The sequence below is a fragment of the Talpa occidentalis genome, unplaced genomic scaffold (assembly GCF_014898055.3).
Source record: "Talpa occidentalis isolate TD23 unplaced genomic scaffold, MPIMG_talOcc4v2.1 talOcc4.16, whole genome shotgun sequence".
Classification (NCBI taxonomy): Eukaryota; Metazoa; Chordata; class Mammalia; order Eulipotyphla; family Talpidae; genus Talpa; species Talpa occidentalis.
Genome location: NW_023601653.1, coordinates 76,269,892 through 76,296,465, shown reverse-complemented (window position 1 = coordinate 76,296,465; position 26,574 = coordinate 76,269,892). Strand labels below are relative to the sequence as shown.

At 51.7% G+C, this 26,574-nt stretch overlaps 2 protein-coding genes across 7 annotated transcripts in view; both read left to right on the top strand.

Annotated features, from left to right (window-relative positions):
* The first annotated feature begins 6,126 nt into the window (after window positions 1-6,126).
* On the top strand, window positions 6,127-9,950 carry RHEBL1 (RHEB like 1). Its single transcript, XM_037515360.2, has 8 exons — window positions 6,127-6,190; window positions 6,704-6,775; window positions 7,148-7,215; window positions 7,487-7,569; window positions 7,658-7,714; window positions 7,911-7,958; window positions 8,294-8,375; window positions 8,536-9,950. The coding sequence occupies exons 1-8, from the start codon at window positions 6,139-6,141 to the stop codon at window positions 8,623-8,625; spliced, it is 552 nt and encodes a 183-aa protein (XP_037371257.1). The 5' UTR covers window positions 6,127-6,138; the 3' UTR covers window positions 8,626-9,950.
* Window positions 9,951-13,058: 3,108 nt separating this feature from the next.
* KMT2D (lysine methyltransferase 2D) overlaps window positions 13,059-26,574 on the top strand; it is a 37,331-nt gene continuing 23,815 nt past the window's right edge. For 5 of the 6 annotated variants that reach the window (XM_037514671.2, XM_054696595.1, XM_054696594.1 and 2 more), the window contains exons 1-18: window positions 13,059-13,378; window positions 17,550-17,635; window positions 17,879-18,005; window positions 18,185-18,408; window positions 18,523-18,632; window positions 18,792-18,954; window positions 19,296-19,461; window positions 19,564-19,678; window positions 19,816-19,973; window positions 20,179-20,324; window positions 20,463-22,169; window positions 22,262-23,370; window positions 23,833-23,946; window positions 24,259-24,369; window positions 24,974-25,078; window positions 25,833-26,014; window positions 26,176-26,340; window positions 26,435-26,544. In XM_037514671.2, coding sequence (XP_037370568.1) covers window positions 17,587-17,635; window positions 17,879-18,005; window positions 18,185-18,408; window positions 18,523-18,632; window positions 18,792-18,954; window positions 19,296-19,461; window positions 19,564-19,678; window positions 19,816-19,973; window positions 20,179-20,324; window positions 20,463-22,169; window positions 22,262-23,370; window positions 23,833-23,946; window positions 24,259-24,369; window positions 24,974-25,078; window positions 25,833-26,014; window positions 26,176-26,340; window positions 26,435-26,544 — 4,861 coding nt within the window. In that variant the 5' untranslated portion in view covers window positions 13,059-13,378; window positions 17,550-17,586. The remainder of the gene's footprint in view (window positions 13,379-17,549; window positions 17,636-17,878; window positions 18,006-18,184; window positions 18,409-18,522; window positions 18,633-18,791; window positions 18,955-19,295; window positions 19,462-19,563; window positions 19,679-19,815; window positions 19,974-20,178; window positions 20,325-20,462; window positions 22,170-22,261; window positions 23,371-23,832; window positions 23,947-24,258; window positions 24,370-24,973; window positions 25,079-25,832; window positions 26,015-26,175; window positions 26,341-26,434; window positions 26,545-26,574) is intronic. The other variant, XM_054696592.1, reaches the window with a different exon arrangement.

The following is a 26,574-nucleotide window of genomic DNA, read 5'->3' as shown; positions in this document are numbered from 1 at the left end:
CATATCCTATCCTGCATGCTGGGAAGGGAAAACAATGGCCACACTTGTGTGGGGGGACCCATGTCAGCTGTGAGACTTCTTTTTTTTTTTTTTTTTTGATAGAGGCATGTTTTATTTATTTATTTGTTTGTTTTGTTTATACAAGCACTGGGTACAGTCAGAAGCGCGGGAGGGTGAGAGAATTCACCAGAGCCAGAGCGGGGAGCAGAGCAGGCAGAAGGACCGAAGTACACTGCTGAGGGGAGCAGCAGGTGGCAGGAGAGGTCTGCGCGCCATGTGGGACCCTCCTCTGGTGGCCCGGGAGCAGCCGGGGATGGAACCGGTGTTGCAGAGGCTGCGGGCAGCTTCGCAACCCAGCGCTCAACCGCTGAGCCACCAGGGAGGCCCAAGAGACTTCTTGAGCACTTGAGCCCTTAGAGGTATTCTAAGCAAATCCAGTCCTTATGTCTGCTAGACTGAGTGCTCTCCCCAAAATCATTTTCTCAGTGACATCCAGGGAAGGGGTCAGATGATCTGTCTTCCTCTAGGGTATCCCTCTAGCTAAACTATGAACTCATTTTCAAACTGCTATTAATAACTATTATAATGGCTTTTATGTAATGACTACCAACTCTTTCTTTTTTTTTTTTTAAAGAGGCATTTATTTATTAATTTATTTATTCGTTTGTTTGTTTGTACATGCACTGGGTACAGTCAGAAGCGGGAGGGTGAGAGAATTCACCAGAGCCAGAGCGGGGAGCAGAGCAGGCAGAAGGACCGAAGTACACTGCTGGGGAGCAGCGGGCGGCAGGAGAGGTCTGCGCGCCATGTGGGACCCTCCTCCTGTGGCCAGGGAGCAGCCGGGGATCGAACGGCGCCACAGAGGCTGCGGGCAGCTTCGCAACCCAGTGCTCAACCGCTGCGCCACTGGGGAGGCCCACTACCAACTCTTTCTTAAGGTGGGATAGGGATATCATACATGTGATCTCATTTATTTCTTACAACAGTTGTGCAAAAATGAGTACTTGAGCACCTCCCTGGTGGTGCAGGGGGTTAAAGTCTCAGCGCTATCAAACTATCACCTGTCACTACTGTATGAGTTGGATCCCAGACCAAGGTGTGGCAGACCTCTCCTGACTCACCCGCTGCTCCCCTCAGCAGTGTATTTCAGTAGAGCTGCCTGTTCTGTACCCCACTCTGTCTCTGGTGAATCCTCTCACCCCCACACACCTCTGGCTTATACTCCAGCTCTTGTATGCATAAATAAAAATAAATCTTTTAAAAAATGAGTACTTGATTCCAGAGGGATTTAAACAGGTCACAGGAAGACTGTGTCTGTGTTCCGAGGCTGGTAGCCCTGGAACTCAATCTTTCTGCAGATGACAAATATCCTCTATCTTATTTTTCTAACTATATTTTATGAGAGAAACGGGCTTAGAACAGTTAAGTAAACTGCCTGAGATCATATAGTGAAAAGGTCAGGATTTGAAGCCAGATCTGATTGATGAAAAGTCCAATGTTCTTTCCCCAATATTTTGCTGCTGTCTTTCTGGGTGGTAGTCTCCCTAACTGTAGTACAGAAAAGTTGTGCTGTGTCAGAGCTTCTCAAAGTGTAGTCCCCAGAGCAGCAACCTCATATCACCTGGAAACTTATTCAAATGCAAATTCTTAGGTCCTGCCTGGACCTCCTGAGTCAAAACTCTGAGGTAGTGCCCAACAACCTTTGCATTAAAAACGTTCCAGATGACTCTGAAGTGGATCCCAGTTTGAGAGCAGTTATACTTGATCATCACCAAGTTCATCTAGCTCTAATAGGTTCAATTCAACTATTTTGTAAGTTGCTGGTTGTGGTCTCTGGATTGAGCAAGTTCCCCTGAGAAGAACTAAGCACTTCCTATTTACACTATTTCCCTGAAATGGGTTGGTTTATCATACCCTGTGCTAGCAGAAAGTCAAGAGTAGAGGAGAGGAGAATCAGACACCAGGAACATGCAAGGAACATGCTGTGTGTTCTGGTTATTTTTCTGTGGCATGGCTGTGGACTCAGGCTAACTGGTCTATCAATATGTGAACATCTCAGATGTGCCTCAAAATCCACCTATCAGAAAAGACCACATTAATTCAATACTCTCTCCACACCATCATTAAAAACGCCTTTCAGTGACTCCCTGGTGGCACAGGGGTTAAAGTCTCAGCACTATCAAGCTATCGCCAGCCACGGTGGCATGAGTTCAATCCCCGGCCAGGGAGGTGACTCACATGGCGCAGCAGACCTCTGCTGTCTTGCCCGCTGCTCCCCTTAGAAGTGTATTTCAGTCAATCCACCTGTTCTGCTCCCTACCCTGTCTCTGCTGAGTCCTTTCACCAACAGCCCCCTCTGTACCTTTGGCCTACACCCCACTTTTATCCCAAGGATGGAGGACATGTGCAGAGAGAAAGAAGCCTGGCAGGTAGCTAGTCCCCAGGCCCCATTCCCAGTGAGCTTCCAGCTCATGGTAGCCATATGAATGAGTCCAGGAGAGACAACAGAAGAATTCTAATTTCACCCAAGGAATCCTAAGAAAGATTACATTACTGTTGTTTTAAACCACCAAGTTTTGATATAGTTTGTTATGCAAGAATTGATAAATATCAAGTCATCTGGGAGATGAATCCACAATTGTTTCTCCATCAAAGCTGGAAAACCAAGAAGCCCTAAAGACCTGTGTAATAGAACCCATAATTTTGCTGCAAACATAGTAAAAATATTTTCACTTTTCACAGAGATACTTGAAACAGTTTTCTGAAGGCATTTCAGGCATTTTTGTCTTAAGTTGTTGGAGACATAGCAATATGGGATGCAGTCACTAGAAATTTTGTTCTAAGCACATTTACCTAATGTTAGGATAGTTTGCTTCCTTTATTTAATGCTACGTTGGTGATCTTTGTATATCTGTCATCTTTGCAAAGTAACCATTTATGCAATACTTTTAAGGTGATTGAGATTTAATGAACAGATATCTTGGTTTCTGGATACACAGGTCCTATAGATTGGTTCAATAAACATTTATTCCTAATCACCTTCTCTTTTATCTTCCCTTACTGTAGAGGTTGGGAAAGAAAACACTACAGTTTTTCAGCTAGAGATCACACAGCTAGAGATCATACAATTTTGTTTAAGGAAATGTAAGTGAAAATTTGCTGTGAAATCTTCTCTTCCTGTATAAAAAAGAAAAAGCCAAAAGCTCTTTGTCTTAGTTCTTTTGTTTTCTTCCTGACTGAAAACAAGAGAATTGGAGAATGATTAAATAAAGAGACTATACAAAGGTATGGGCGGAGTATAGGGAAACCAAAAAGGCCTACAACTGAACTCCAAGGTGAGTAATGGTGAGGTTGTTACTAGAGCAGGCCTGAGGATGAGCAGAGGAGCACTGGAAACAGAAAGAGATATGTTTCCAGAATGTGTGTGTGTTTAGTGATCTTTAGGGGTGGACACAGACACTTTCTTCTTCTATCTGGTCTTCTGTAAGTGTTCCCCTTTGGCTGACCCCCAGGTCTGCCTTCTGGACACAAATCTGGGTAGAAAAGGGTGAAGAGTTAATCTGGAAAGATAAACAGCACAAAAAGCATCTCTTATTTATCTGTATCTTATTTATCTATATGCCCACTGTTTCTAGTGTGCAACATAGTGTAAGAGAGCCTACCACAAAGTAGGTGACGAATACATTTTTACTGAACTTAACTGAATCCAGTTCTTTGTTCTGTTCTACAGAGCTTAAAACCCAACCTGGAATCACCAAAAACTCACTCAGGTCCAATAACCCAACACAAAATTGCTAATCTGCAAGGAATTTCCTTTACTCAATAGAAAAGGTATCTGGGTTCCTTTCTGAGGTAAGATTAAGAAGTGACTCTATTGAAACAGCTTTTGTACATCTGGACTTTTTAAAGCATTATATGGTTCTATAGTTTTACAAAGCCATTCTTCTAGTACAATCTAATTCCTACATACCAATTTCATTAGGTGGCCTTCCAGAAGAAATAACTGGGACTCAATCTGAGTTTCTACACCTGTAAGAAAAGGGTGCTAGAGCTAACATCATTCAAGTATCAGGCAGCAGCAAATGTCACTTTGTCAGGCTTTCTAAGATATTATATATGTAAAAAAGAGGAGTTTCACATCCTAAATTACTCTCTAGCCCATTAATATCTTGTTCCCCCCCATTGCAATTACTACTTTTTAAATTATAATTTACTGTCTACTTCTAGATTGTTAGTGTTCTCCCAAAAGAATATTTGCTCCTTGTCTGTGTTGCTCACTGCTCTATTCCCAGCATGGGAATGGTACGTGGCAGTTGTTTGACAAATATGTGTTGGTAAAGGAATGAAAAATACCAATTATCAACCTAAAGATTGTTGTGAATACTAAATGAGATAATGAAAGGCACCTGGCACAAATCAGCACTCTAAATCTGGCTATTTTTTTCCCTCTCTTCCCATCCCTTACCTCTTATATATAACAAATCCTTTAACAAGTCAGTTTGACCTCAGCCTCAAACATATCCTGAATTTTCTATTTTAGTCAAGTCACCTTCACCAGAAATACAAGTAACAGCCTCCTAGCTGATCTCTGTGATGACCCTTTTGCTCCTGGCCCCATCAAACCTGAATCCATTCTACACAACCAGGGAGATCTGTTAGAAACATAATCCAGATCATGTCACACCCCAACTTCACCATTAAAACTTTCTGAGTACTCAGAATAAGCCCAAACTTTTACATGACCTGGACCCTGCCAGTATCTAAGAGTTCATCTCCTTTAGCCCAACTGGTCTCTCTCTCCCCTGGAAACTAACAAATTTATTTCCATTTTAGCACTTTAGCACTGAAGGAGTCTTCTGTTGGAAACTTCTACTAGCTGGTTCCTTATTGTCATTCAGACCTCAGTTTAAGTGGGGGCTTCCTTTGAGAGGAAGTATAGCTAATCTAAAGTGGTCATGTCTTTACACCACCTTTTATAGTACTTAACTAGCTAATATTTCTTTGTTTATATGTGTGCCTCTCCCCACAAGTTTTAAGCTTCCAGAGCACAGAGAGCACGTCTGTCATGTTTGTTAATCTAGGCCCAAAGCTGGAGCAATGTCTGTAATATACCGTATATGCTTAATATTTGTTGAAAAAAAATGCATTGAGAGATGATAAAACCACATACAACACGGCTACAAATTCTAATTTTCCCAAAAATATGAATTGCAGTCCCGAAGTTAGATCCTGGATGGCTATGGAAACTTGACAATAAAAGATCTGGATCTGGGGCCTCCCTGGTGGTGCAAGGGGTTAAAACACAACCTATGAAGCTGTCAGCAGCCACTGCAGCATGAGTTCGATCCCCAGCCAGGGAGCTACCCACAAGGCGCAGCAGACCTCTCCTGACTCACCTGCTGCTCCCCTCAGCAGTGTATTTTAGTCAATCTGCATGTTCTGTTCCTCACTCTGTCTCTGGTGAATCCTCTCACCCCCCTCAAACCCCGCATCTCTGGCCTGTACCCCAGCTCTTGTATGCATAAATAAACAAATCTTTAAAAAAAAAAAAAAAAGATCGGAGCTGAAGGCGGGGGAAAGAGAAATATTTTGGAATTTTGGCCTTCCCCCCACCCCCAGCCAAGGACTCCAGAGATCTTGCAAAAGAGAGGCCTACAATCTTTGGAACATAAACTCTAGTCCAGCCACAATGGCTATTTTCCATCGACGATTCTTCGCAACCACTTGTGCTCGGCTGCAAACGGCAAACACCTCTAGGACCCCGGGTTGCTTTCTGTTTCTTTATGAATGAACCAGTCCGGGTCTGCGCACGCGCATCCGCGGCTCTCCCACTCCACGTGAGGCCCGCCCTTCCCTCCCGCGGGAGGCCCCGCCCCTCCCCGCCGGCTGGACCAATGGCGGCGGGCCTCGGGGGCGGGGCCGGGGCGGCGCGCGCGGCGGTTCCCGGCGCCGGCTCCTCCGCCCGGGTCTCGCTGTGTTGTGATCACGTGGCCGGCGCCGGGCGCGGCGCTCGTATTGGTTTCCGTCTCCCCGGCCCCCGGCAGTTTCGGGGTGCGCGCCTCTCCCGCGCTGCCGCCTCTGGCCGCCTCTTAGGGCGCTCGGCCGGCGCGTCTGCGAGCCCGGCGGGCCGGCGGCGCCATGGCGCTCGTGCGCTACAGGAAGGTGGTCATCCTGGGGTACCGCTCCGTAGGTGAGGCGGGGCGCGGGCGGGCCGGGGGCGCGCTCCAGGGCCGGGCCCCGGGAGCAAGGGTGGCAGCGCTGGGAGCGGGCGCAGAGCGCGCTGGGGAGGATGGCGGAGGGGGTGTTGGAGTGTGCTGGGGCGTGGAGGCTGCAGGAGGCGGGAGCATGAAGGGTTAATGAGCGCTTGGCTGCAGGAGCATCAGAACGGCCCCAGCATTATTCTGGGAGGTAGGGTCAGGCTTTCCCGACGGGGTGTGGGGAGCAAGTTGCAAGGCGCGGGTGCGTGGCGGTTCTGGTGCAGGGTCGCCTGGATCTTCCCGGGTGGGGCGGGGAAAGGCCCCGCCGTTGTCGCCAGGGTGCAGAGGCCAGGGTGAGAATGGGGGGTGATGGAAGGGTAGGGTGAAGTATCGCACGGGATGCGCCGCCTGGAGTGCTAATTTGGGGTTCCCCCTTAGTTCTGGGTCACAGCTGGAAAAAGACAGAGAATGGATGGCACGGGTACAAGTATCACTGTTTCCCGCAGGGAAGACATCTTTGGCACATCAGTTTGTGGAGGGCGAGTTCCTCGAAGGCTATGACCCTACAGTGGAGAACAGTGAGTGGACTTTTCCTTTAGGGATGGGGTAGGGAGGGTTTGGGGGCCCCATCTCCGACTCCATGATTTGGGAGTTGCCTGGTGCTAACAGGTTTATTTAACTAGACATAAATCTAATCCCTTCTCTCAGTATCCTGTTCTCTTGGTGGAGCTAGAGTGTGGATTTTGAAAGATACTGAGTCCAAGAGGGACACAAGGTACTAAGTCTAAGATTCACAGGCAGGTGATAAGATAATAAGAACCCTAACATGATCTCTTCAGAAAACTCCCTGGAGGCGGGCCATCTCTGTCACTTCCAGGGCTAAGAAAGTGTGGGGGCACACACTGCTGGTCCTGCAAGGCACCTCACAGTGAAGTTTTTTTTCTTTTCAGCTTACAGCAAGATAGTGACTCTTGGCAAAGATGAGTTTCACCTACACCTGGTGGACACAGCAGGGCAGGTACCAGTTTGGGGTAGGGTATCTGATCAGTCCTGGGAGATGAAGTCTGGTAACCTCTGCGACTCATCTGTAAAGTAGTATTAAAAGAAAAGCATTTTAATAGCAGCAGTGTGCAGCACTTTATTGGAGCTACTCTATAAATACTTGTTGAACAGTAGTCACTGGAATAGGATGCATCCCAGGGAGAGTCCCCAGGGTCCCCAGAATAGTCCCACTAACTTGCCATCTGAGTGTTGTGGACTTAGGTGTTGATGTTTCTGTTTCTTGTCAGGATGAGTACAGCATTCTGCCCTACTCATTCATCATTGGGGTCCACGGTTATGTGCTTGTGTATTCTGTCACCTCTCTGCATAGGTAAGTGACGAAGATTGCCAGTAAGGGATTTGGGGTATCTGAGTTAGTTCCTAGAATAAGGCTGTAACTCTGCTTCCTGTGTTTAAAGCTTCCACGTCATTGAGAATCTGTACCAGAAGCTGCATGAAGGTCATGGGAAAACTCGGTAAGTGGTCCTGGGGGATAGAGTCGCAGTGTGGACATGACAGGATAGAAGCAAGTGAAGGGGAGTGTTGGTCCAAGTTTGAGGAGGCTGAGATATACATCCTGTCTGATGGGGCGCTCTCCAGTTCTGATGTAAAGGAAGTTGGAATCCATGGGGAATAAGAGGGAGTCCTGTAGTAACTGTTATTCTCTTACAGGCTGCCAGTGGTGCTAGTGGGAAACAAGGCAGATCTCTCACCAGAGAGGTATGGAAATCTCTGTAGCTTAAGGTGAAGCAGCTGAACTACGAGTCAGTCAGGCTGTAGTTCTGACTCTGGCATTGACTTGAGCAAGTCAGTTCACTACTCTGTTTCTAATTTGAAGGTTAAGACAAGATAACCCCTCTATTGCAGAAGCTAAGATTTTTTTATTTCAACCCTCAGTCCTAGGCTTGATTTCCTATATTTTTCTCCTTCTCTAACCTTCCTCTGAAACCTCAGGGAAGTGGGGGTAGATCAGAGGAAGTCTAGAGTCTAAAGATTTTGCAAAGAACATGGGTTATTGTTAATCTTCCACCTTCATTTCCCATATTTGCTTCTAGGGAGGTCCAGGCAATTGAAGGGAAGAAGCTGGCAGAGTCTTGGGGTGCAACATTTATGGAGTCATCTGCTCGAGAGAATCAGGTGCTGGACCTGAAGATTAGACGGGTGGGGGGCTAGCAGTATTTTTCTTATGGTACTACTTGGTGGGGGAATAGAGAAGGGGTGGGATGTTTACCTTTGGGCTGGGTGTTATTAGTAGTGAACTAACTTTCTTTTTTTGCCCTGAATCTATGCCTTGTAGCTGACGCGAGGCATCTTCTCCAAAGTCATCCAGGAGATTGCCCGGGTAGAGAATTCCTATGGACAAGAGCGCCACTGCAGTCTCATGTGATCCATTCGGCATAGAATAGCTGTCTTGATTTTGGACCTGGCACTTGCTAGGTTCCAGCAGGGGCAAAAACCACAAGACTTCATGGTTATGGTTTCTGGTGTGTCCCTGGCCCTCTGGGCATACCCTCATGTTGCACACTTTACCCAGGCTCCAGGAGTCTGGTTATCAATGTTTACAAAGGGGCAAGGATGTCTCATGGGCACTGACCTCTAACCCTAGATGAGTTGTTATAACCTGCAGGGTTGGAATATGATTCTTGGGCATTGTTTATTTAGGACCCAGTCTCCTATGTAGGTTTTGGGTGTGGTGGGTGAGAGGAGCTTGGATACCCGAAGTGGAGCTGGCTCCCTAGGGTTGACAATGTATATATGCAAATAAACTGAGGAATCTTTTTTTTTTTTTTAAGATTTATTTATTTATGCATACAAGAGCTGGGATACAGGCCAGAGATGCAGGGGGTGAGAGGATTCACCAGAGACAGAGTGGGGAACAGAACAGGCAGACTGACTGAAATACACTGCTGAGGGGAGCAATGGGAGAGACAGGAGAGGTCTGCTTTGCCATGTGGGTTTCTCCCTGGCCTGCTGGGGATGGAGCTCGTGCTGCAGAGGCTGTGGATTGCTTCATAGTGCAGTGCTTAACCCCTTGCACCACCAGGGAGGCCCTAAATTGAGGAATCTTTTTATCATTTATTTCTCTGCCTCTGGGGAGAGCTGTGGCCAATATCCTTGTTGATGGCCTTTGATGGAAAATCAGGATTAATTCTTTCTTCCTACCTCATTTCTATTCCTTACTCCTCACTCACTCCGGATAATTGCCCTAACACTCACTTTTCTACTGGCTTCTTGCTATAATGTAAAGGTACCAGTTGGCTGCCACTCCCATCCAAATTTGTAGGGCTTCAAGGATCCCCTTAACTACAGAAACACCACCCTCTAGTGGCCAGCTCCCACATGTTGCCCTGGCGTCCATCCTGGGGCCTTGGCATTTGCTGGAACTGAGAGAGGGTAAGGTTTGGAGAGGAGGAAGGATGCATCTCATTTCTAATTGAGGAGTGGAGAGTCAGGGACTAAAGTGAATTTGGCTTTCCCACAGTTAAGTAAGAAATAATGCCCCTGCTTTGTATTAGTCTCCCTGCCCCTCCATGTCTCTGGTGTCTTTCATTAAAATGGATGTCTTTTGCTGTCTTTATGCTTTTGGTAATGACCTTTGCATACCTTCCACACCTCTGGAGTTGTGCTACCTTTTTAAGGTATTAAGCCCTTAAAAATTGCTTCTGCCCTTCTTTATTGATCCAGCAGCTCAGTAGAATGGATGGATGTGTCAATGAGGAAGGTTTGTTCTTATCTGCCTCTACTTGTCTTGCCCCTCACCCTCACTCACTCCAGCCCTAGGGTTTATACCTCCTCCAAGGACTTATAAGGGTTACCTAAATAGTAATCATCCACAGGGAAGGCACAGACTTCTGCCAACCACGGAAGTCTGAGGTAACTTTGTTAGGGAGAGCTGACAAAATCTAGGTGTGATTATTAGCTGTGACCTTGTTAGCACTGGGCCCCAGGCTGGTTAGGCTTACAGGTGGGGATGATGGTTTGACATGCTGGTTTTCAAAAGTACTGCCAGCTGCTTTTGCATCTCTGACCCAAAAATCTAAAAAGTAATAGGGGCTGCTGGAAAAAGCATACTCCAGAGATCGATCTCAGTAGTTAAGGAATCTCTTTAGGGTCATCATTACCCCCTCTCCTTACATTTAGATTAAGTCCTTTTGTACATCTGACCTGGATATACAAAAAAAGCAGGAGGGACCAACTCTCCTGCTACCATTTCCATGAGGTCTCAGAAGGGCACATGCCTAGATGTTTTCTAGAAGTATATTAAGCAACATCAGGGTTTGATAGCAGTAAAGAATAGTGCTTACTTACCGCCTTGGGGTAGCTGTGTGACCTTGGGTAGTTATTTAGCATCTTTGAAACTCAGGTCTTTGTTTATGAAGTGCAGTTAAACCTTCTTAATTAAATGAGGTGATCATGAAATACTTAGTATAGTTCCTCATGCACAATAAACCCTAAAGAAATGGTGGCTATCTGGTGAGGGTCTTTTCCCTGCGTCAGAAAGCAGGTAGCACACTTCCATTTTCCAATGTCTCTTGGAGAACTTATTTTACTTCAGCTGGGGCAGGTGTGGGATGACTGCTGGACTCTTGTTGAAATAGATGTGATGTCAGTGCAGGGCACATGCTGTCATTGTGTGGCTGGTGGAGGACAGATCTAATCCTGATCCCTCCTATGACTATGAAGACATTTAGGCCTGTCCAATATGGAAATAGCCTCATATCCAAGTCACATAAAGCTAGTTTGGTGTAAGTTAGTATTAAAACTAAATAAAAGTTCCTTAGTTGCACCACCTCCATTTCAAAGTGTTCAATAGCTACACATGGCTAAGCCATATTAATGTAAATATTGTGCATTTCTATCATTGCAGAAAGTTGTATTGGACAGCCTGAAAGCCTTTTCCCACAAAAACAGTCCTGCACCTGATTTGCTTGTCTCTTTCCATATCTTTCTTTAAGAATTCCCCCCTCATTTATTTATATATATATATGTATGTGTGTCTATGCACATGAGTACACACACGAACACACATCCCTATACACACATATAAATGCTAGGAAAGCACCACCATTTGTATGAATCAGGGCTCAACTTACTAGCTGAGGTTCTCTGGGCAATTTAACCCGTTTTAGCGCAATCTCATCTGTAAAACGGAAATAATTACATGTTACTCATAACGAGGAATAAATAAGTACATGAAATATCTAGCACATGCTCTCCTCCTGTCCACTCCGTGAACCCAGTGGGTAAAGTGAATGCAGAAGGCATTCAGTTTCTTACCCAGATTTATGAGGAGCTGGGTGTTTGGGGATTTTGTCTAGATGCACAGTACCCCTGCCAGGTAGCCTCAAGCTTCCAAGACACATCCCCTCTGTTTACCTAAAAAGGGGCTCGGGCCTCGAGTATCCCGAGAAACTGGGGCTAGGAATAGGTACACCAGGGAAACTCCACATGCACATTGCGATAGGGCGGCGTGTGTGGGGGTGACTGTGGGACACTGACAGTCCTTCTTCCTCACTAAGGGGTCTGAGATTCAGAGGAACGACTAGGGGCTCGTGCCGGTCGGCCCCGAGCCCGGCGGGCGCTCCTCCTCAGCAGCCAGGCGCCCTGCCTCACTTTCTCCATTCGAGGACTCCAGTTCCCAGGATGCCGAGCAGCGGCCAATCTCCAGCCTCTTCTTCCAACCCCCTCCCGGGAAAGCCTGCTCCCGCCCGAGGGAAGGGGGCAGTGGAGTTTCAGGGACCGCTAGCGCCGAGGGAACAGAATCAGAAAGTGGCCGGAGTCCTCGCTTCGCGGCCCGGGCGGCCGGGGCGGCCGCGGGAGCGCGCGGGCGGCGCGGAGGGGCAACTCAGCCCCACGTGTCGGCGCGGCGGCCGGCCCGGCGCGGCAGGGGTTAACCCGCGGCGGAGGGATCCGCGGCGTGTGCGTAGAACTGCAGAGTCACAGCTTTTCGTCCGATAGGGCCGTCCCCCTCCGCCGCTCCGCTCCAACACAAAATAGGGCCGCGTCTTCTCCTTTCTCCCCTTTTCGAGTGGGGTTCCCCGGGCAAAAGGCCCCCCTGGATCTCGCGCCGGAGGCTTCCTGGATCTCCACGACCGCTGCCGAGATCTCGGGCCGGGAACTCGCCCCTTCGCAGGAACCACCCTCCGGCCGACCAGGAGGCGGAGGGGGGAGGCGGAGCGGCCGCGCTGCACTACTTTCCTCTCCGGTTGCAAATGGCTGCCTCGTTCCCCACTTTCCGCTCAGTTTCCTGACCCCCCGGCGCCGGGAGCCGGGGCCGGGCCATGCACCTCTAGGCCCCCCGCGATCGCAACCAGCCGGGGGTCTCGGGGGCGTAGCGGATCCGAGCGGCCAGGCCGGGGGCGGGGCAGCGCCCGAGGCCGGAGGGGAAGGGAGGCGAGCGCGGGGCCTGGCGCGGCCGGCGGGGAGCGGGCAGAGGGCTCGCGCCGCCCGCCCCTTCCTCCTCCGCGCCCACCCGCCCTCTCCCTTCCCGGGGGGGCGCGCGGTGGGGGGGCGCCCAGTCGCGGGGGGCGCGCTCCGGGCCGCGGCGCCCGGGCTGGGTGTGTGTCAGGCGCAGCCCCGCCGCCCCGCCGGCCCCGCTTCGCCGTAGCGCTCGCGGCCCCGGGCGCCGGCCCGGCGGGGAGAGGGGCGAGGGCCCGGCCCCGGCCCCGGCGCGCCCGCCCGCCCGCCCGCCCGGCGCGGCATTCCTTCCGGGCGGCGGGGAGGCGCCTCGACGTTCCATCTGGAGCGCCTCGACGTTCCGCCCGAGCCCGGCGCGGGCGGCCGGGGCGCTGGCCCGGCCTGCGCCTGAGAGGCCGCCCGGCGACGCGGATGCGGAGCCTGCTCGCCCGAGATCAAAGCCGCCGGTGCGCTCTTTGTGTCCGCTCGGGATTCGCCGCCCTGGGGCTGCCCATGGAAACCTAGACTGCTGGACCCCGCGGCAGCGAGCCCCTCTTTGACTTCGTGCCCTTTTTTGGGGGGGGGGGAGGGCGGCCACTCCGAACTGGATTTACCGTTCTTGGCCCCTCCGAGCCCCCCCGTGCGGGGGGCGTCTGGGATCACTCTGGCGGTTGGAGGTCGGGGAGCGGCCCGGGCTCTGGCCATGTTCTCGGATGAAGATTTCTGGACCGCCCTGTGAAGAGGTGAGTGAAGTCCGCCGGCCAGGGCCCAGAAGGGGTTGGACTGGGGGCATAGCCAGATGGACTATCTTGGCCGGAGCTGGCCTTGAGGTTGGAGAAAGGGGTGCCAGAGCAGAGGAGGGCTCCTTTGGCAGGGTCTGTCAAGGGAACCTGAGCCAGTTGCCTCGACAGAACCGAGGCCTGGTGTCGTGGGGTGTGTGCCTCTTTAAAGACGGGGTGACCGGGGGGGGGGGGTGGGGGGTGCTCAGGGAACCAGGGGAGTTTGGGAACCCGGCCAGATCGTCTCTCTGCCGGTTTATTTTTTGTGTTGGGGGGAGCTCTCCTAAAGTAGGACCCCAGCCCTGATGCCAACCCCGACCCCAGGTGACCGCTTCTCTCTCGGGGTTCCTTGTGAGCCTGGGGAACAGAACAACTTGGGGTGGTGGTAGGAAGGTGCCACTGCTAAGTCAGACTTACCGCCAGACTGGACTTTAAGGTTGTTTTGGCCATCCCTGGCAAAAAAAAGTCTTTGGGAAACTCAAGAAACCCAAGATCCCTAACCAGGCCTCGTTTCACCCGGCAAAGGGGAGAGAGTGGAAATTGACTAGAGAGATGAAAAGGGGTGGCTGAGGCAAGAAGGAGGTGGGTCTGGGGGCAGCTCTGGTCTTGTTCAACTTTAAACTACCCGGGTCTGGGCCAAGTGACCCTAGTGAGGCCTAGTGCTGTCTTAGCCTGCTTTGCCTCCCCTCTTTGGATGGACATAATCTCTAGGGGATTATAGAGGACACCGTTGAGATTTGCTCCTGGTGAATGTGGCTACAAAAATGGCTTTTGTCTCCTGCTTTCTAGGGGCCTGGTGGGGAGAACTGGTTGCCATAAGTCCCTGGCCAATCCTGTAGGCCCCTCCCAGACCTCTCCAACCCCTTTCCGTTAACAGGGACTGTTTGTTAACTGACCCTCTGATCCTGTCCCAACCCTGCAGATTAGAGTGGCCAGTACCTCTCTGGAGGAGAAATGATCTGATTAGAGCTGTTTCTCCTGGAGCCCATGTTTCTAGCCCTGGCAGGAAGTGTTAGGGAGAAGGGGTGTGTATGTGAGTGCATGGAGGGTTCAGGATGGACCTCATTCCTCTGGACCCTGGACTGGGACAGCCCCTCTCCCAGCTGTCATGCTGCCCTGCAGGGATTTGACTGGTGTGTTTTTGCTCCTTCACTCCACCCCCTCCAACATATATAGTTCTCTTTGAATCTAGTTGGAAAGGGGAAAATAGGGGATTTGCCCTTGAAAGATTTCTGGGTGGTTACCCCTGAGGTTAGAGGTGGTACCGGGTGATAGACGGAAGCTAGCTGTCACCCATGCTCTGTCCCTGCCTTCTATGGAGAGCCCCTCCTGTTGTCTGTCCCCAAAGAACTTCTCAGGAGGGACCGCTGATTGTTAGCTGGGACTAAGCCAGGATGACCCAGGAATGGACTGGAGGGTCTAGAGGGCCGGTGTTGCCATTTGTTTTCTTCCTGGAGGTCTGCCCCAGAGTGGGGGTGGGGAGAGGTATGGTTTGATTCTCAGGCTGGGAACCAGGAAGTCCTGAGTCCTACAGAGGAGCTGTTCACTCAAGGGCCTGCTTCAGCCTTTCACCTCCCCAAGCCTCCATTTCCCCTTTGGCTGGGAAAACTGAATGAAAGCTGTTAGTCTGGGATGGAGGCAGGGAGGAGAGTGGATTGGGATGAATTCCTGCCTTTCTCCCTGTTGTTTTGGACCCCTTAGACCTAGGACTACAGGAACCAGCAGTTTTACTCACTAGATCTCTGCTTCTATGAGATCTCTAGCTCCCCAAAGGAAGCCTGGCCAGGCATTAGCCCAGTTTAGATCCAGGGGAAAAGAAACCTTGGTGTATAAGTGTATTTGTGGTTTCTGGCTGTGAATGATGGGACGGGGGAACCTGTGGTCTTTATTTGTTTAGATCTCAGGGGCCTGCTAACTGGGACTTGGCATTGGGGTGCAGGTGCCAGACTTGCAGGGACAGGGGAATAAACATCAGGACACCAGGCTTCTTGGAGGTGCCTTTATGTTCTTTTTGGTGAAGCTTGGAGGACACTCTACTTTTCACTTCTTGATCTCTTATCTCCTATGGGCCCACCAACAGCACTCTGGCTTGGAAGATGTTGGTACTCTCTTCCAGGGCTGGGTGAAGGTGGGTTCTGGACTTCCCCAGGCAGTACCAGCCTTACTAGCTGGATAGGCTGTGCCTTGGGGGAGGCAGAGGAATTTGTTCCTTTGGCCTTGTGTGAGGCAGTCCTCCCACCCACTGTATTATCACTGTTGCTTTTTATTTCTTGCTGTTTGTGACTCCTTTAGCCTCAACTTTGAGAGCAGAGCAGGTGGGAGATCTTTAGGGGAATGTGGTGGCAAGATACAGTAAGATGAACACATTTGGGAAACTTTGAAGTCTTCAGGGTGTGGTCAGGCCTTGAATGAGTGAGTAGGAAGAGGGACCTGTCTGGTCTGCAGACCTCCGACTCCTGCTTCCCATAGATGGCTTCTAAGGGTCCCTTGAAGTTCCGGAGCAGCTTTTCTGAGTACTGCTTGCTTTTCAATTGTAGTTATGTGTCAGGTTTGGGAAAGAGTTGCTTTGAGAATGGAGGTAACAGTATCAGGTGATACTTTACTTTTCCACCTAGTGCATGTGTGTGGGGAAGTAAAATAATTTCCTTTCCTGTGACATGTCACAGAAGGTATGTTACCAGTCTCTGAAAATGGAGTGTGAGCTCTGTTTCCCCTCACACTGGGAAGGGAAGAAGTAATATTGTGGTTCTCAGTTAATTGATTTGCCTGTCTTGGGCACTTTTGAGGGTTCCCCATGTCTCATCTGCTCCTGTCACTCAACCCCAAGTGGCTGGCTGAGGTATTTGGTATTGGGTTTGTCCTTACTAGGTTGGTGTGGTACCTTTGGTTAAACAAGATAGGAAAAGGTGAGAAATAAATATCTCAAACTTTCATTTAGCATTTTGTTTTAGAGATCTCCCCACCCCCAGCCCCTCCTGTAGGAATACTATACTTGCTTTCTTTGCCTAAGCTCCTGCCTTTTCTTACTGAGAGCTGCTGGCACCTATTCCTTTTTCCCTTCTATCAGATTTCTTTCCTCTTCCTCACCTCTAATTCTTCTTATTCTTTACTCCTGTCTTTTTTGTACTGTGCTTAGTTCCCTCTGAGGGTTAGGAAAATATACCCAAAGGTTTAACTTTAGTTTGTTGGCATAAGCAGGCATATCTTCGAAGAGGGGACCGTTACCACCGCCCCCCCCCCGCACCTCCCCCTCCACCCCCCCCCCCCCAGTGTGTGTGGAAACCTTGTTTGACAGAAGAGGAAGGAAGCTCCTCTATTCTGCTGTGTCCTGCCCTGTTTAGAACTCCGAGTGGTGGTGTGCTTCCTGAGACTACAACTCCCAGCATGCCTAGCTTCAGGCCTGGTTACACATGCTCAGTAACTCCTAGGGCCCACTTCTGTTAACTACTAGAGACATCTGAGGAAGAAGGGCAGTTGGCGTTGCTAAGGGCAACAGTTAAGGCCTTCATACTGGGTGGAGGTCAGTCATGTCAGGCCAGTGGGTAGACATGAGCAGGATTTGGATAGGCCATGGGTGGAAATTGGGGAGTTTTTTCTGTTGTGATTGAGATAACCTGATGGAAACCAGTAAAAGTAGAAGAGATACATCCATAGACAGGCTTTAGTTCTAATAATGTGTTTTATGTCCTGCAATACCCCAGACTCTGTTTTTGGGAGAGGGATTTGGGCCAGACTACCCCTCGGTTGGCACTGACACGCTTCTAGGATGGTAGCTTGACTTGAGACTTGAAAAAGGCCAGGGGTGTAGGGCCCACCAGAAGCCAAGAACTCAAGAGATGAGGCAAAGGATGATCCTAGAGACAGACTGGGTGTTCTTCTTGATGGGTGCTATTTCCCAGAGAATTCCTACACAGGAGGCTGGCAGTGGGTCCCCTGAGAATCCAGTGGGAGAGGAGAATATGGTCTTTATTTGGGGAGGAAGTAGGTTGTGGGATAAGAGTTAGAATGATTTTCTTTATCATTAGTAGAGGAGTTTGCTCTGATTTCTTTGGGGTATAGATACCATTATTGCCTTTGTTCTAGGATTGTGGGGGAAATGGGGAGACTTTCTAAAAAGATATCTCGACACTGACAGGTCTCCCCGAGAGGGCCCTGCCCAGTCGGAGAGAGGGATGGACAGCCAGAAGCTGCCTGGTGAGGATAAAGATTCAGAACCGGCTGGTGAGTAGGGCAATGTTTGCATTTGCTGACAGCTTTCTCCTCTCCCCAGGCAATCTTAGATCTCTGGTCCTGGCACAAGGATAGGTGTTAAGTCTGTCTAATGTATTGGTAATTGAAGGACTTTGGGGACAAAACTGAAATGCCATCACTGTGATCTCCCAGGGGTTTTGGATAATAACATGGGTCTGATGAGTGTGGGCTAATACTAAATAGAAGATGATGTGTGTTTCTCTGTTCATTCAGCTGATGGACCTGCAGCCTCCGAGGAGTCAGGCACCACTGAGCAAGACCTTCCCAACCCACACGTGGGGGAGGTCGCTGTACCCAGTTCTGGGGGTCTCAGGCTTCAGGAGCCTCCCCAGGACTGCAGGTAACTAGTTTGGGTAACATAGGGTATGGAGGGAACATGATTTGAGAGTCTGGGGCTTTCAAGGAGGAAGGTTTAAGAAAATGAGTATTTGGGAAGCATGGGTATGCCAAATCTTGGGGTTGTTAGGGGTGCCTGTGGGCAGGGGCCCTGGCATGGTGCTGATGCTTGTGTGTCCACAGTGGGGTTCCAGTGCGGCGTTGTGCTCTCTGTAACTGTGGGGAGCCTAGTCTACATGGGCAGAGGGAGCTACAGCGCTTTGAGTTGCCGTTTGACTGGCCCCAGTGTCCAGTGGTATCCCCTGGGGGGAACCCAGGACCCAATGAAGCAGTGCTGCCCAGTGAGGACCTATCACAGATTGGTTTCCCTGAGGGCCTGACACCTGCCCACTTAGGAGAACCTGGAGGTAAGTGAGGGGAAATGGACTGATTTGAGCCAGAAAGGGGGGTTGAGGGTGGTCCTAAGTCAGTGATCATCTTTTTTGTTAATTCTTTTTACCTGCCTCTTTCTCCCTACAAAGGGTCCTGCTGGGCTCACCATTGGTGTGCTGCGTGGTCGGCAGGTGTATGGGGGCACGAGGGCCCAGAACTATGTGGTGTGGACAAGGCCATCTTCTCAGGGATCTCACAGGTGGGGCTGGCGCCGAGGGATAGCATAGGTGGAGGGTGGGCTAATTGGGGCTTTAGGACCTCCGAGTTGGGCTAGAATGAGAAGGGCAGCGCTCTAGTGCCTGTCCTATTGCTCTGGAGAGAATCTGCTGTTGCTGAGGCTTTGTCTCCTCCTTGGCAGCGCTGTTCCCACTGCACCAGGCTCGGTGCCTCTATCCCTTGCCGCTCACCCGGATGTCCACGGCTTTACCACTTCCCCTGTGCAACTGCCAGCGGTTCCTTCTTGTCCATGAAAACACTGCAGCTGTTATGCCCGGAGCACAGTGAGGGGGCTGCGCATCTGGGTGAGAAGTCCTGCTCTTTGGGCAGAGAGCACATGCGGGGCCAAGTGTGTCTGGGGTTTTTCTACGCTGAGTCCTCATGGAAGTTTGTAATTATATACTGTCAGCCTGCTCCACTAACAAAGATGTGAAATTTGTCAGTCCAAGGGGCTTTGACTGTCTTGTTACCATGGTGTCTGCAGTGCCTAGAACAGTGCCTGTTCTAGGCATATCCTAGGCAAACACTCAGTGACTATTTGGTATTTATTCTTTGTCCATGGGTTGTCTGTTATGCAGACAGCACTGTGCTAAATCTTGCAAGGAATCTGTAACTTAGCTGTGTTCTCTGTCCCTTCCCACTGCAGAGGAGGCTCGTTGTGCAGTTTGTGAGGGACCAGGGGAATTGTGTAACCTGTTCTTCTGTACCAGCTGTGGGCATCACTATCATGGGGCCTGCCTGGACACTGCTTTGACTGCCCGAAAGCGTGCTGGCTGGCAGTGCCCTGAGTGCAAAGTGTGCCAAGCTTGCAGGTAAATGGGAGAGCGGGACGGACGGAAGCCTTAGGCAAAACACAGGTGAGCGTTGAAATTGAGGGCAGACACGAGCCTGTTATGTGCCCTGTGCCCCTGCAGGAAACCTGGGAATGACTCTAAGATGTTGGTCTGTGAGACGTGTGACAAAGGATACCATACCTTCTGCCTGAAACCACCTATGGAGGAATTGCCTGCTCATTCTTGGAAGTGCAAGGTGAGTGTCCCCTGCTTGTCCATTTCCCCGATTTTGCCTCTTGTAATATCCTGAGTTTCTTTCCTATGACAAGTCCCGTGCTCTCGTCCAGCCTCGACTGTCTGACCAGTGCCTGTTTTGCCCACTCCTCTCCCCAGGCATGCCGGGTGTGCCGAGCCTGTGGAGCAGGCTCAGCAGAGCTGAATCCCAGCTCCGAGTGGTTTGAAAATTACTCGCTCTGTCACCGCTGTCACAAGGCCCAGGGAAGTCAGCCTATCAGTTCTGTTGCTGAGCAGCATCCCCCTGTCTGTCACAGGTAGGTGGTATGGACTGGAAGAGATTGGGATGGGGAGTAGGAAGTGTTTAGATTGGTAGGCGCCATCTTTAATCAGTTGGACTTCTAGAGGAGAACCCTAAGGCGGGCAGTACAATCCATAGCAATCGTGCCTCGCCCCAGTGTGCTCTCTAGGAGTTGTTAGCTGATGAGAGCCACGGTGCCTGCTCCCCTGTACCCTCTGCAGATTCTCACCCCCAGAGCCTGGCGATACCCCCAGTGATGAGCCCGATGCTCTGTACGTTGCATGCCAAGGGCAGCCAAAGGGTGGGCACGTGACCTCTATGCAACCCAAGGAACCGGGGCCCCTGCAATGTGAAGCCAAACCACTAGGTGAGTAGGGTTCGAGGGTCCCCAAAAGTAATTTCCGTCTATTCTGTGGCGAGGGACAGTTTCTGCTTTGCCCCAGACCCTGTGCTTTCTGTGGACTAGAACCGAGCCAGGTAGGAGCATAGTGTGTTGTGTCTACAGGGAGAGCAGGGGCCCAACTTGAGCCCCAGTTGGACACCCCCCTAAATGAGGAGATGCCACTGCTGCCCCCACCTGAGGAGTCGCCCCTCTCCCCACCACCTGAAGAATCACCCACGTCCCCGCCGCCTGAGGCATCACGCCTGTCCCCACCGCCTGAGGAATCACCTCTCTCTCCACTGCCTGAGGAATCTCCTCTGTCTCCCCCACCTGAGTCATCACCTTTTTCTCCACTGGAGGAGTCACCCTTCTCTCCACCAGAGGAGTCGCCCCCATCTCCCCCACTTGAGACACCTCTGTCCCCACCACCTGAGGCATCACCCCTGTCTCCACCATTTGAGGAGTCTCCCTTGTCCCCTCCACCAGAAGAACTGCCCACTTCCCCACCACCTGAAGCATCACGCTTATCTCCACCACCTGAGGAGTCACCCATGTCCCCTCCACCTGAAGAGTCACCCATGTCTCCACCACCTGAGGCGTCTCGTCTGTTCCCACCATTTGAAGAATCCCCTCTGTCTCCTCCACCAGAGGAATCTCCTCTCTCCCCTCCACCTGAAGCATCACGCCTCTCCCCACCACCTGAGGACTCACCCATGTCCCCACCACCTGAAGATTCGCCTGTGTCTCCTCCTCCTGAGGTGTCATGCCTATGCCCCCTACCTGAGGTGTCACGCCTGTCTCCACCGCCTGAGGAATCTCCCCTGTCCCCACCGCCTGAGGAGTCGCCCTCATCCCCTCCACCTGAGGCTTCACGCCTATTCCCACCGCCTGAGGACTCGCCTACATCCCTACCACTTGAAGACTCACCTGCTTGCCCGCCACCGGACAGCTTACTCATGTCCCTTCCGCTGGAGGAGTTACCATTGCCTGAGGAGTTGCAACTTCATACCCGGCCTGAGGAGCTACAACTCTGTCCCCAGCCTGAGGAGCCACCCCAGTCCCCAGCCCCTGAGGAGCCACACTTGTCCCCTGCCCCTGAGGAGCCACACCTATCCCCTGGCCCTGAGGAACCACACTTCTCCCCTGCACCAGAGGAACCACCTCTGTCCCCTGCACCTGAGGAGTCGCACCTGTCCCTTACACCTGAGGAGCCACCTCTGTCCCCTACACCTGAGAAACTGCATCTGTCCCCCCGACCTGTGGAGCCTCAGCTGTCCCCTGCACCTGAGAAGCCGTGTCTTTTCCCTTTACCTGAGGAGCCACACCTGTCCCCCCAGTCTGAGGAGCCGCGCCTGTCCCCCCAGCCTGAGGAGCCACGCCTGTCCCCCCAGCCTGAGGAGCCGCGCCTGTCCCCCAGGCCTGAGGAGCCGCGCCTGTCCCCCAGGCCTGAGGAGCCGCGCCTGTCTCCCAGGCCTGAGGAGCCACACATGTCCCCCAGGCCTGAGGAGCCGCACATGTCCCCCAGGCCTGAGGAGCCGCGCCTATCCCCCAGGTCTGAGGAGCCGCGCCTATCCCCCAGGCCTGAGGAGCCACGCCTGTCCCCCAGGCCTGAGGAACTGCACCTGACCCCTCCACCAGAAGAGCCAGGTGTATGCTCTGCACCTGAGGGATTGCCCTTGTTCCTCCCACCTGGGGAGCCACCTTTATCTCCCTTGCTTGGAGAGCCGGCCCTGTCTGAGCCTGGGAAACCACCTCTGTCCCCTCTACCAGAAGAACTGCCGTTGTCCCCATCTGAGGAGCCATCCTTGTCACCTCAATTGATGCCATCAGGTAGGGTGATGTTAGTACCCCCTTACTCTGAAAGAGTTTTAGCTCTTAGTGGCACATATAATCTAAGAGCCTTCCTTTTTCTTTCTCTCCAGATCCTCTTCCTCCTCCGCTCTCACCCATGATCACAGCTGTGGCCCCACCAGCCCTGTCTCCTTTGAGGGAGTTGGATTACCCCTTTGGTGCCAAGGGGGACAGTGATCCTGAGTCGCCATTGACTGCCCCCATCCTAGAGACACCCATCAGCCCTCCTCCAGAAGCTAACTGCACTGACCCTGAACCTGTACCCCCTATGATCCTTCCCCCATCCCCAGGTTCCCCCATGGGACTGGCTTCTCCCATTCTGATGGAGCCTCTTCCCCCTCAGTGTTCTCCACTCCTCCAGCATTCTTTACCTCCCCAGAACTCCCCTCCTTCCCAGTGCTCTCCACCTGCTCTGCCACTGTCCATTCCTTCCCCACTGAGTCCCATGAAGAAGGTAGTGGAGAACGCAGATGACGCTGAGCTTCATGAGATGGAGACTGAGAAAATCCCAGAGCCTGAGTGCCCAGCCTTGGAACCCAGCCCTACCAGTCCTCTCCCTTCCCCCATGGGGAACCTTTCCTGCCCTGCACCCAGCCCTGCCCCAGCCCTGGATGACTTCTCTGGCCTGGGGGAAGACACTGCCCCTCTGGATGGGACTGACACTCCTAGTTCACAGCCAGAGGCTGGGCAGACCCCTGGCAGTTTGACAAATGAACTTAAGGGTTCCCCTGTGCTCCTGGATCCCGAGGAGCTGGCCCCTGTGACCCCTATGGAGGTCTATGGCCCAGAATGCAAACAGGCAGGGCAGGGCTCACCCTGTGAAGATCAAGAGGAGCCACGTGCACCAGTGGCCCCTACCCCACCCACTCTGATCAAATCTGACATCGTTAATGAGATCTCCAATCTGAGCCAGGGGGATGCCAGTGCCAGTTTTCCTGGCTCAGAGCCCCTGCTGGGCTCTCCTGATCCCGAGGGCGGTGGCTCCCTGTCTATGGAGTTGGGGGTATCTACAGACGTCAGTCCAGCCCGAGATGAAGGCTCCCTGCGGCTCTGCACTGACTCGTTGCCAGAGACTGATGACTCATTATTGTGTGATGCTGGGACAGCTGTTGGTGGAGGCAAAGCTGAGGGGGACAAAGGGAGGCGGCGCAGCTCCCCAGCTCGTTCCCGCATCAAACAGGTGAGGAGCTCACCAGCCACTGGATGTGATCAGTGCCATGCCACTGTCAGAGGTGGAGCCCTTTGTTACTGCTACCTTCTCCCCGGGCCTGCTGGGTCCTCGGCGCTCGGGGATCTGTTCATCTGTCCTCTTGTTTTATTAAGGCGGATACTGTACTGTACATAGGGTGGGAAGTAATGTGCTCAGATTCGTAATTACTCAGTAATAGAATTGGACCTAGAAACTTGGATCTCTCAAGCCAGTATTTTTTCTCGTTGTACCACATTGGCCACTCTTGGGAAGGGGCATGGTTTGGGGCCAGAGCCGCATGCTGGTGCTTTCCCTCCTGCCCTGGCTGGACTCCTTGGCTTTGCTGCCCATTGTCTTTCCGTTTGTCTCTTCTCTTCCTTCAAGCCTGTGCACCCAACATAGGATCCTTCAGCTTCCCTGGCTGTGGGGTAATCGTCCTTTTTCATCACTCAGGGTCGCAGCAGTAGTTTCCCAGGACGACGCCGGCCGCGAGGAGGAGCACATGGAGGGCGCGGGAGAGGACGGGCCCGGCTAAAGTCAACTACTTCTTCTGTTGAGACTCTGGTAGTAAGGAGACGCCTCCCACCCCCCAAACATACGTCAGCTGCCCCTTCAGAAGATTAAATATACCTTAAACCCTGCCTGTTCCCTACGTACTCACTTGCCTCCCTGCTAGCCCGGGGCCTGCCTATCTGGCTTTGCTCCTAAAGCCCTCCCTAAAGTCTCTGCCATCGGCCTAAGAGCTGGGGTGTTCTGCCTTAGTCCAGGTTCCTGGGCTTCAGGTTAGCCCGGGGGTCACTGTCCTTCAAAACCAAAGAGGGAAAGCAGCTTGGTCGGGGCAGATTTACCTGCCTCACTCTCCGCTGTTCTCGGCTCTAGGTCGCTGACATCGACAGCTCCCCCAGCAAGGAGGAGGAAGACGACGATGATGACACCATGCAGAACACCGTGGTTCTCTTCTCCAACACCGACAAGTTCGTCCTGATGCAGGTACCGCGCGGCTGAGCAGCGTCCTCGGTGGTGACAGGGCAGGCTGAGCGTCGGTGTCATGCTCCGGTGGGAGTGTAGATGGGAAACCAAGGACCTGCCTGTGGGGATAACCGGCTCATCAGAAAACAGTCAGCGCATCAGGATCACATTCATTTGTCCATCCATCAGATTTCTCTTGAGTGTCTCCTTTGAGGTTGGCCCTGAGCTAGGAGCTCGGGATGGAATAGTGAGAAAGGCAGGAATGGGCTTTGCTCTATTGAGATGTGTAGTCGAGGGAGTTTGTATGTTCTCCTGAATAAGCTCAAAGCTGATGGAATTTTGTCACATCCGTACCCTCTCGACCTGACTAGTCTTTACCCAGCTTATCTTCGTTTCACTTCTTACCTTAATCCACGTCAGGCTGTATCACTGCGAGTTACCTGGCCAACAGATGAGCAAGGCCTCCTGGGAAGGAATAGGATCCTGTGATGGCGTACAGAGTCCTAAAGCTTGGGGTGGGCTCCTGGATCCCTGCCTTCCTCTCAGAATAGTGTTGAAGGCATTTGCTGGGGCCGAGTGGGACAAGGATGCTCAGTTGGACATTTGGGTTTCTGTGTTTCTTCAGGATATGTGTGTGGTATGTGGCAGCTTCGGCCGGGGGGCAGAGGGCCATCTCCTTGCCTGTTCCCAGTGCTCTCAGTGCTATCACCCTTACTGTGTCAACAGCAAGGTGAGTTCAGGGCAAGAGGCATGTGCTGGGGATGGTCTTTATCTTGCGTCCCTGTCCTGACCAGACTACTTCCTAAAAGTGACTGTTGGTCATGGAAGTAATTCACTGGTCATCAGTGGTTATGAAACTCAGCTTGGGGAAAAGTACTTTAGAAATGGTGGTGGTCTTTATAGTTTCCTTATGGGAGACCATGACTTACTAATATAAATCAATCTGTCATATAAACTACAAGAACTCTTTTGGTAGGAAACATGATGTGGTCTCGAGGCAAAATATGAAGTCAGAACTATGGGCTTGTGTTTGCACAGATAAAGCTGTGTTTTTGACCCATGTATGATCAGTTGTTTCGGTGTTTTCATTAATATTAACTTAACACTTCTCTACTGCCAGTATTCACGAATGTGCAACAGCAACAGGTTCTAAATGCTCAAGAAAGATTGGGGGAAACCTAATTCTTAACTCCACAATCTTTTGGGGGACTTGGCTAGTGACACGTTGCCATTCTACTCTTGTAATGAGACAATGGCAGGGTGAGGCTGTTCTCTGATCAGCAGAGATCCCTGGGAAGCTAAGGTTAGAGTCCTTGTTTTTGCGGCAGAATGCTCTGCATAGCCTCCCTGGGGTCATGTGGAAGTCTGATCTGTGCATTGGGGTCCTTCAACCCCACCTTTCCCTGTGTAAGTTCCACCCTCCCCTAAGATGTCAGTCCTTCCCTCTGAATCACACCCTGAGGAATTGCCGTCTTCTACACCAGATCACCAAGGTGATGCTGCTAAAGGGCTGGCGTTGTGTGGAGTGCATCGTGTGCGAGGTGTGCGGCCAGGCCTCAGACCCCTCACGCCTGCTGCTCTGTGATGACTGTGACATTAGCTACCACACATACTGCCTGGACCCCCCACTGCTCACCGTGCCTAAGGGCGGCTGGAAGTGCAAGTGGTAAGGAAACCCAGGATCTTCAGAGGGGCCAGGACCTGAGCTGTTAGATTGGATGTGATCTTGAATACGTGACAAGGCTGGCCGCTGGCTTCTCAGTGAGGGTGCCTCTGGTTTCCTTGAGTAGGTTAGGTGCTGAAGGCCTCTCTTTCTGCCCCCACCAGGTGTGTGTCTTGTATGCAGTGTGGGGCCGCCTCCCCTGGCTTCCATTGTGAATGGCAGAATAGTTACACACACTGTGGGCCCTGTGCCAGCCTGGTGACCTGCCCTATCTGCCATGCTCCTTACGTGGAAGAAGACCTACTAATCCAGTGCCGCCACTGTGAACGGTGAGGGCTCCCTTTTCCCCTCATATGGGCCCTCTCTTCCCTGTCCTGAGCTTCTCATTGTCTGGGTTCATATCTGCTATCGCCCTTCTCCAAGGTGGATGCATGCTGGTTGCGAGAGTCTCTTCACAGAGGATGATGTGGAACAGGCAGCCGATGAGGGATTTGACTGTGTCTCCTGCCAGCCTTATGTGGTAAAGCCTGCAGGTGAGTTCTAGGTGATGGAAAGGGGATAGG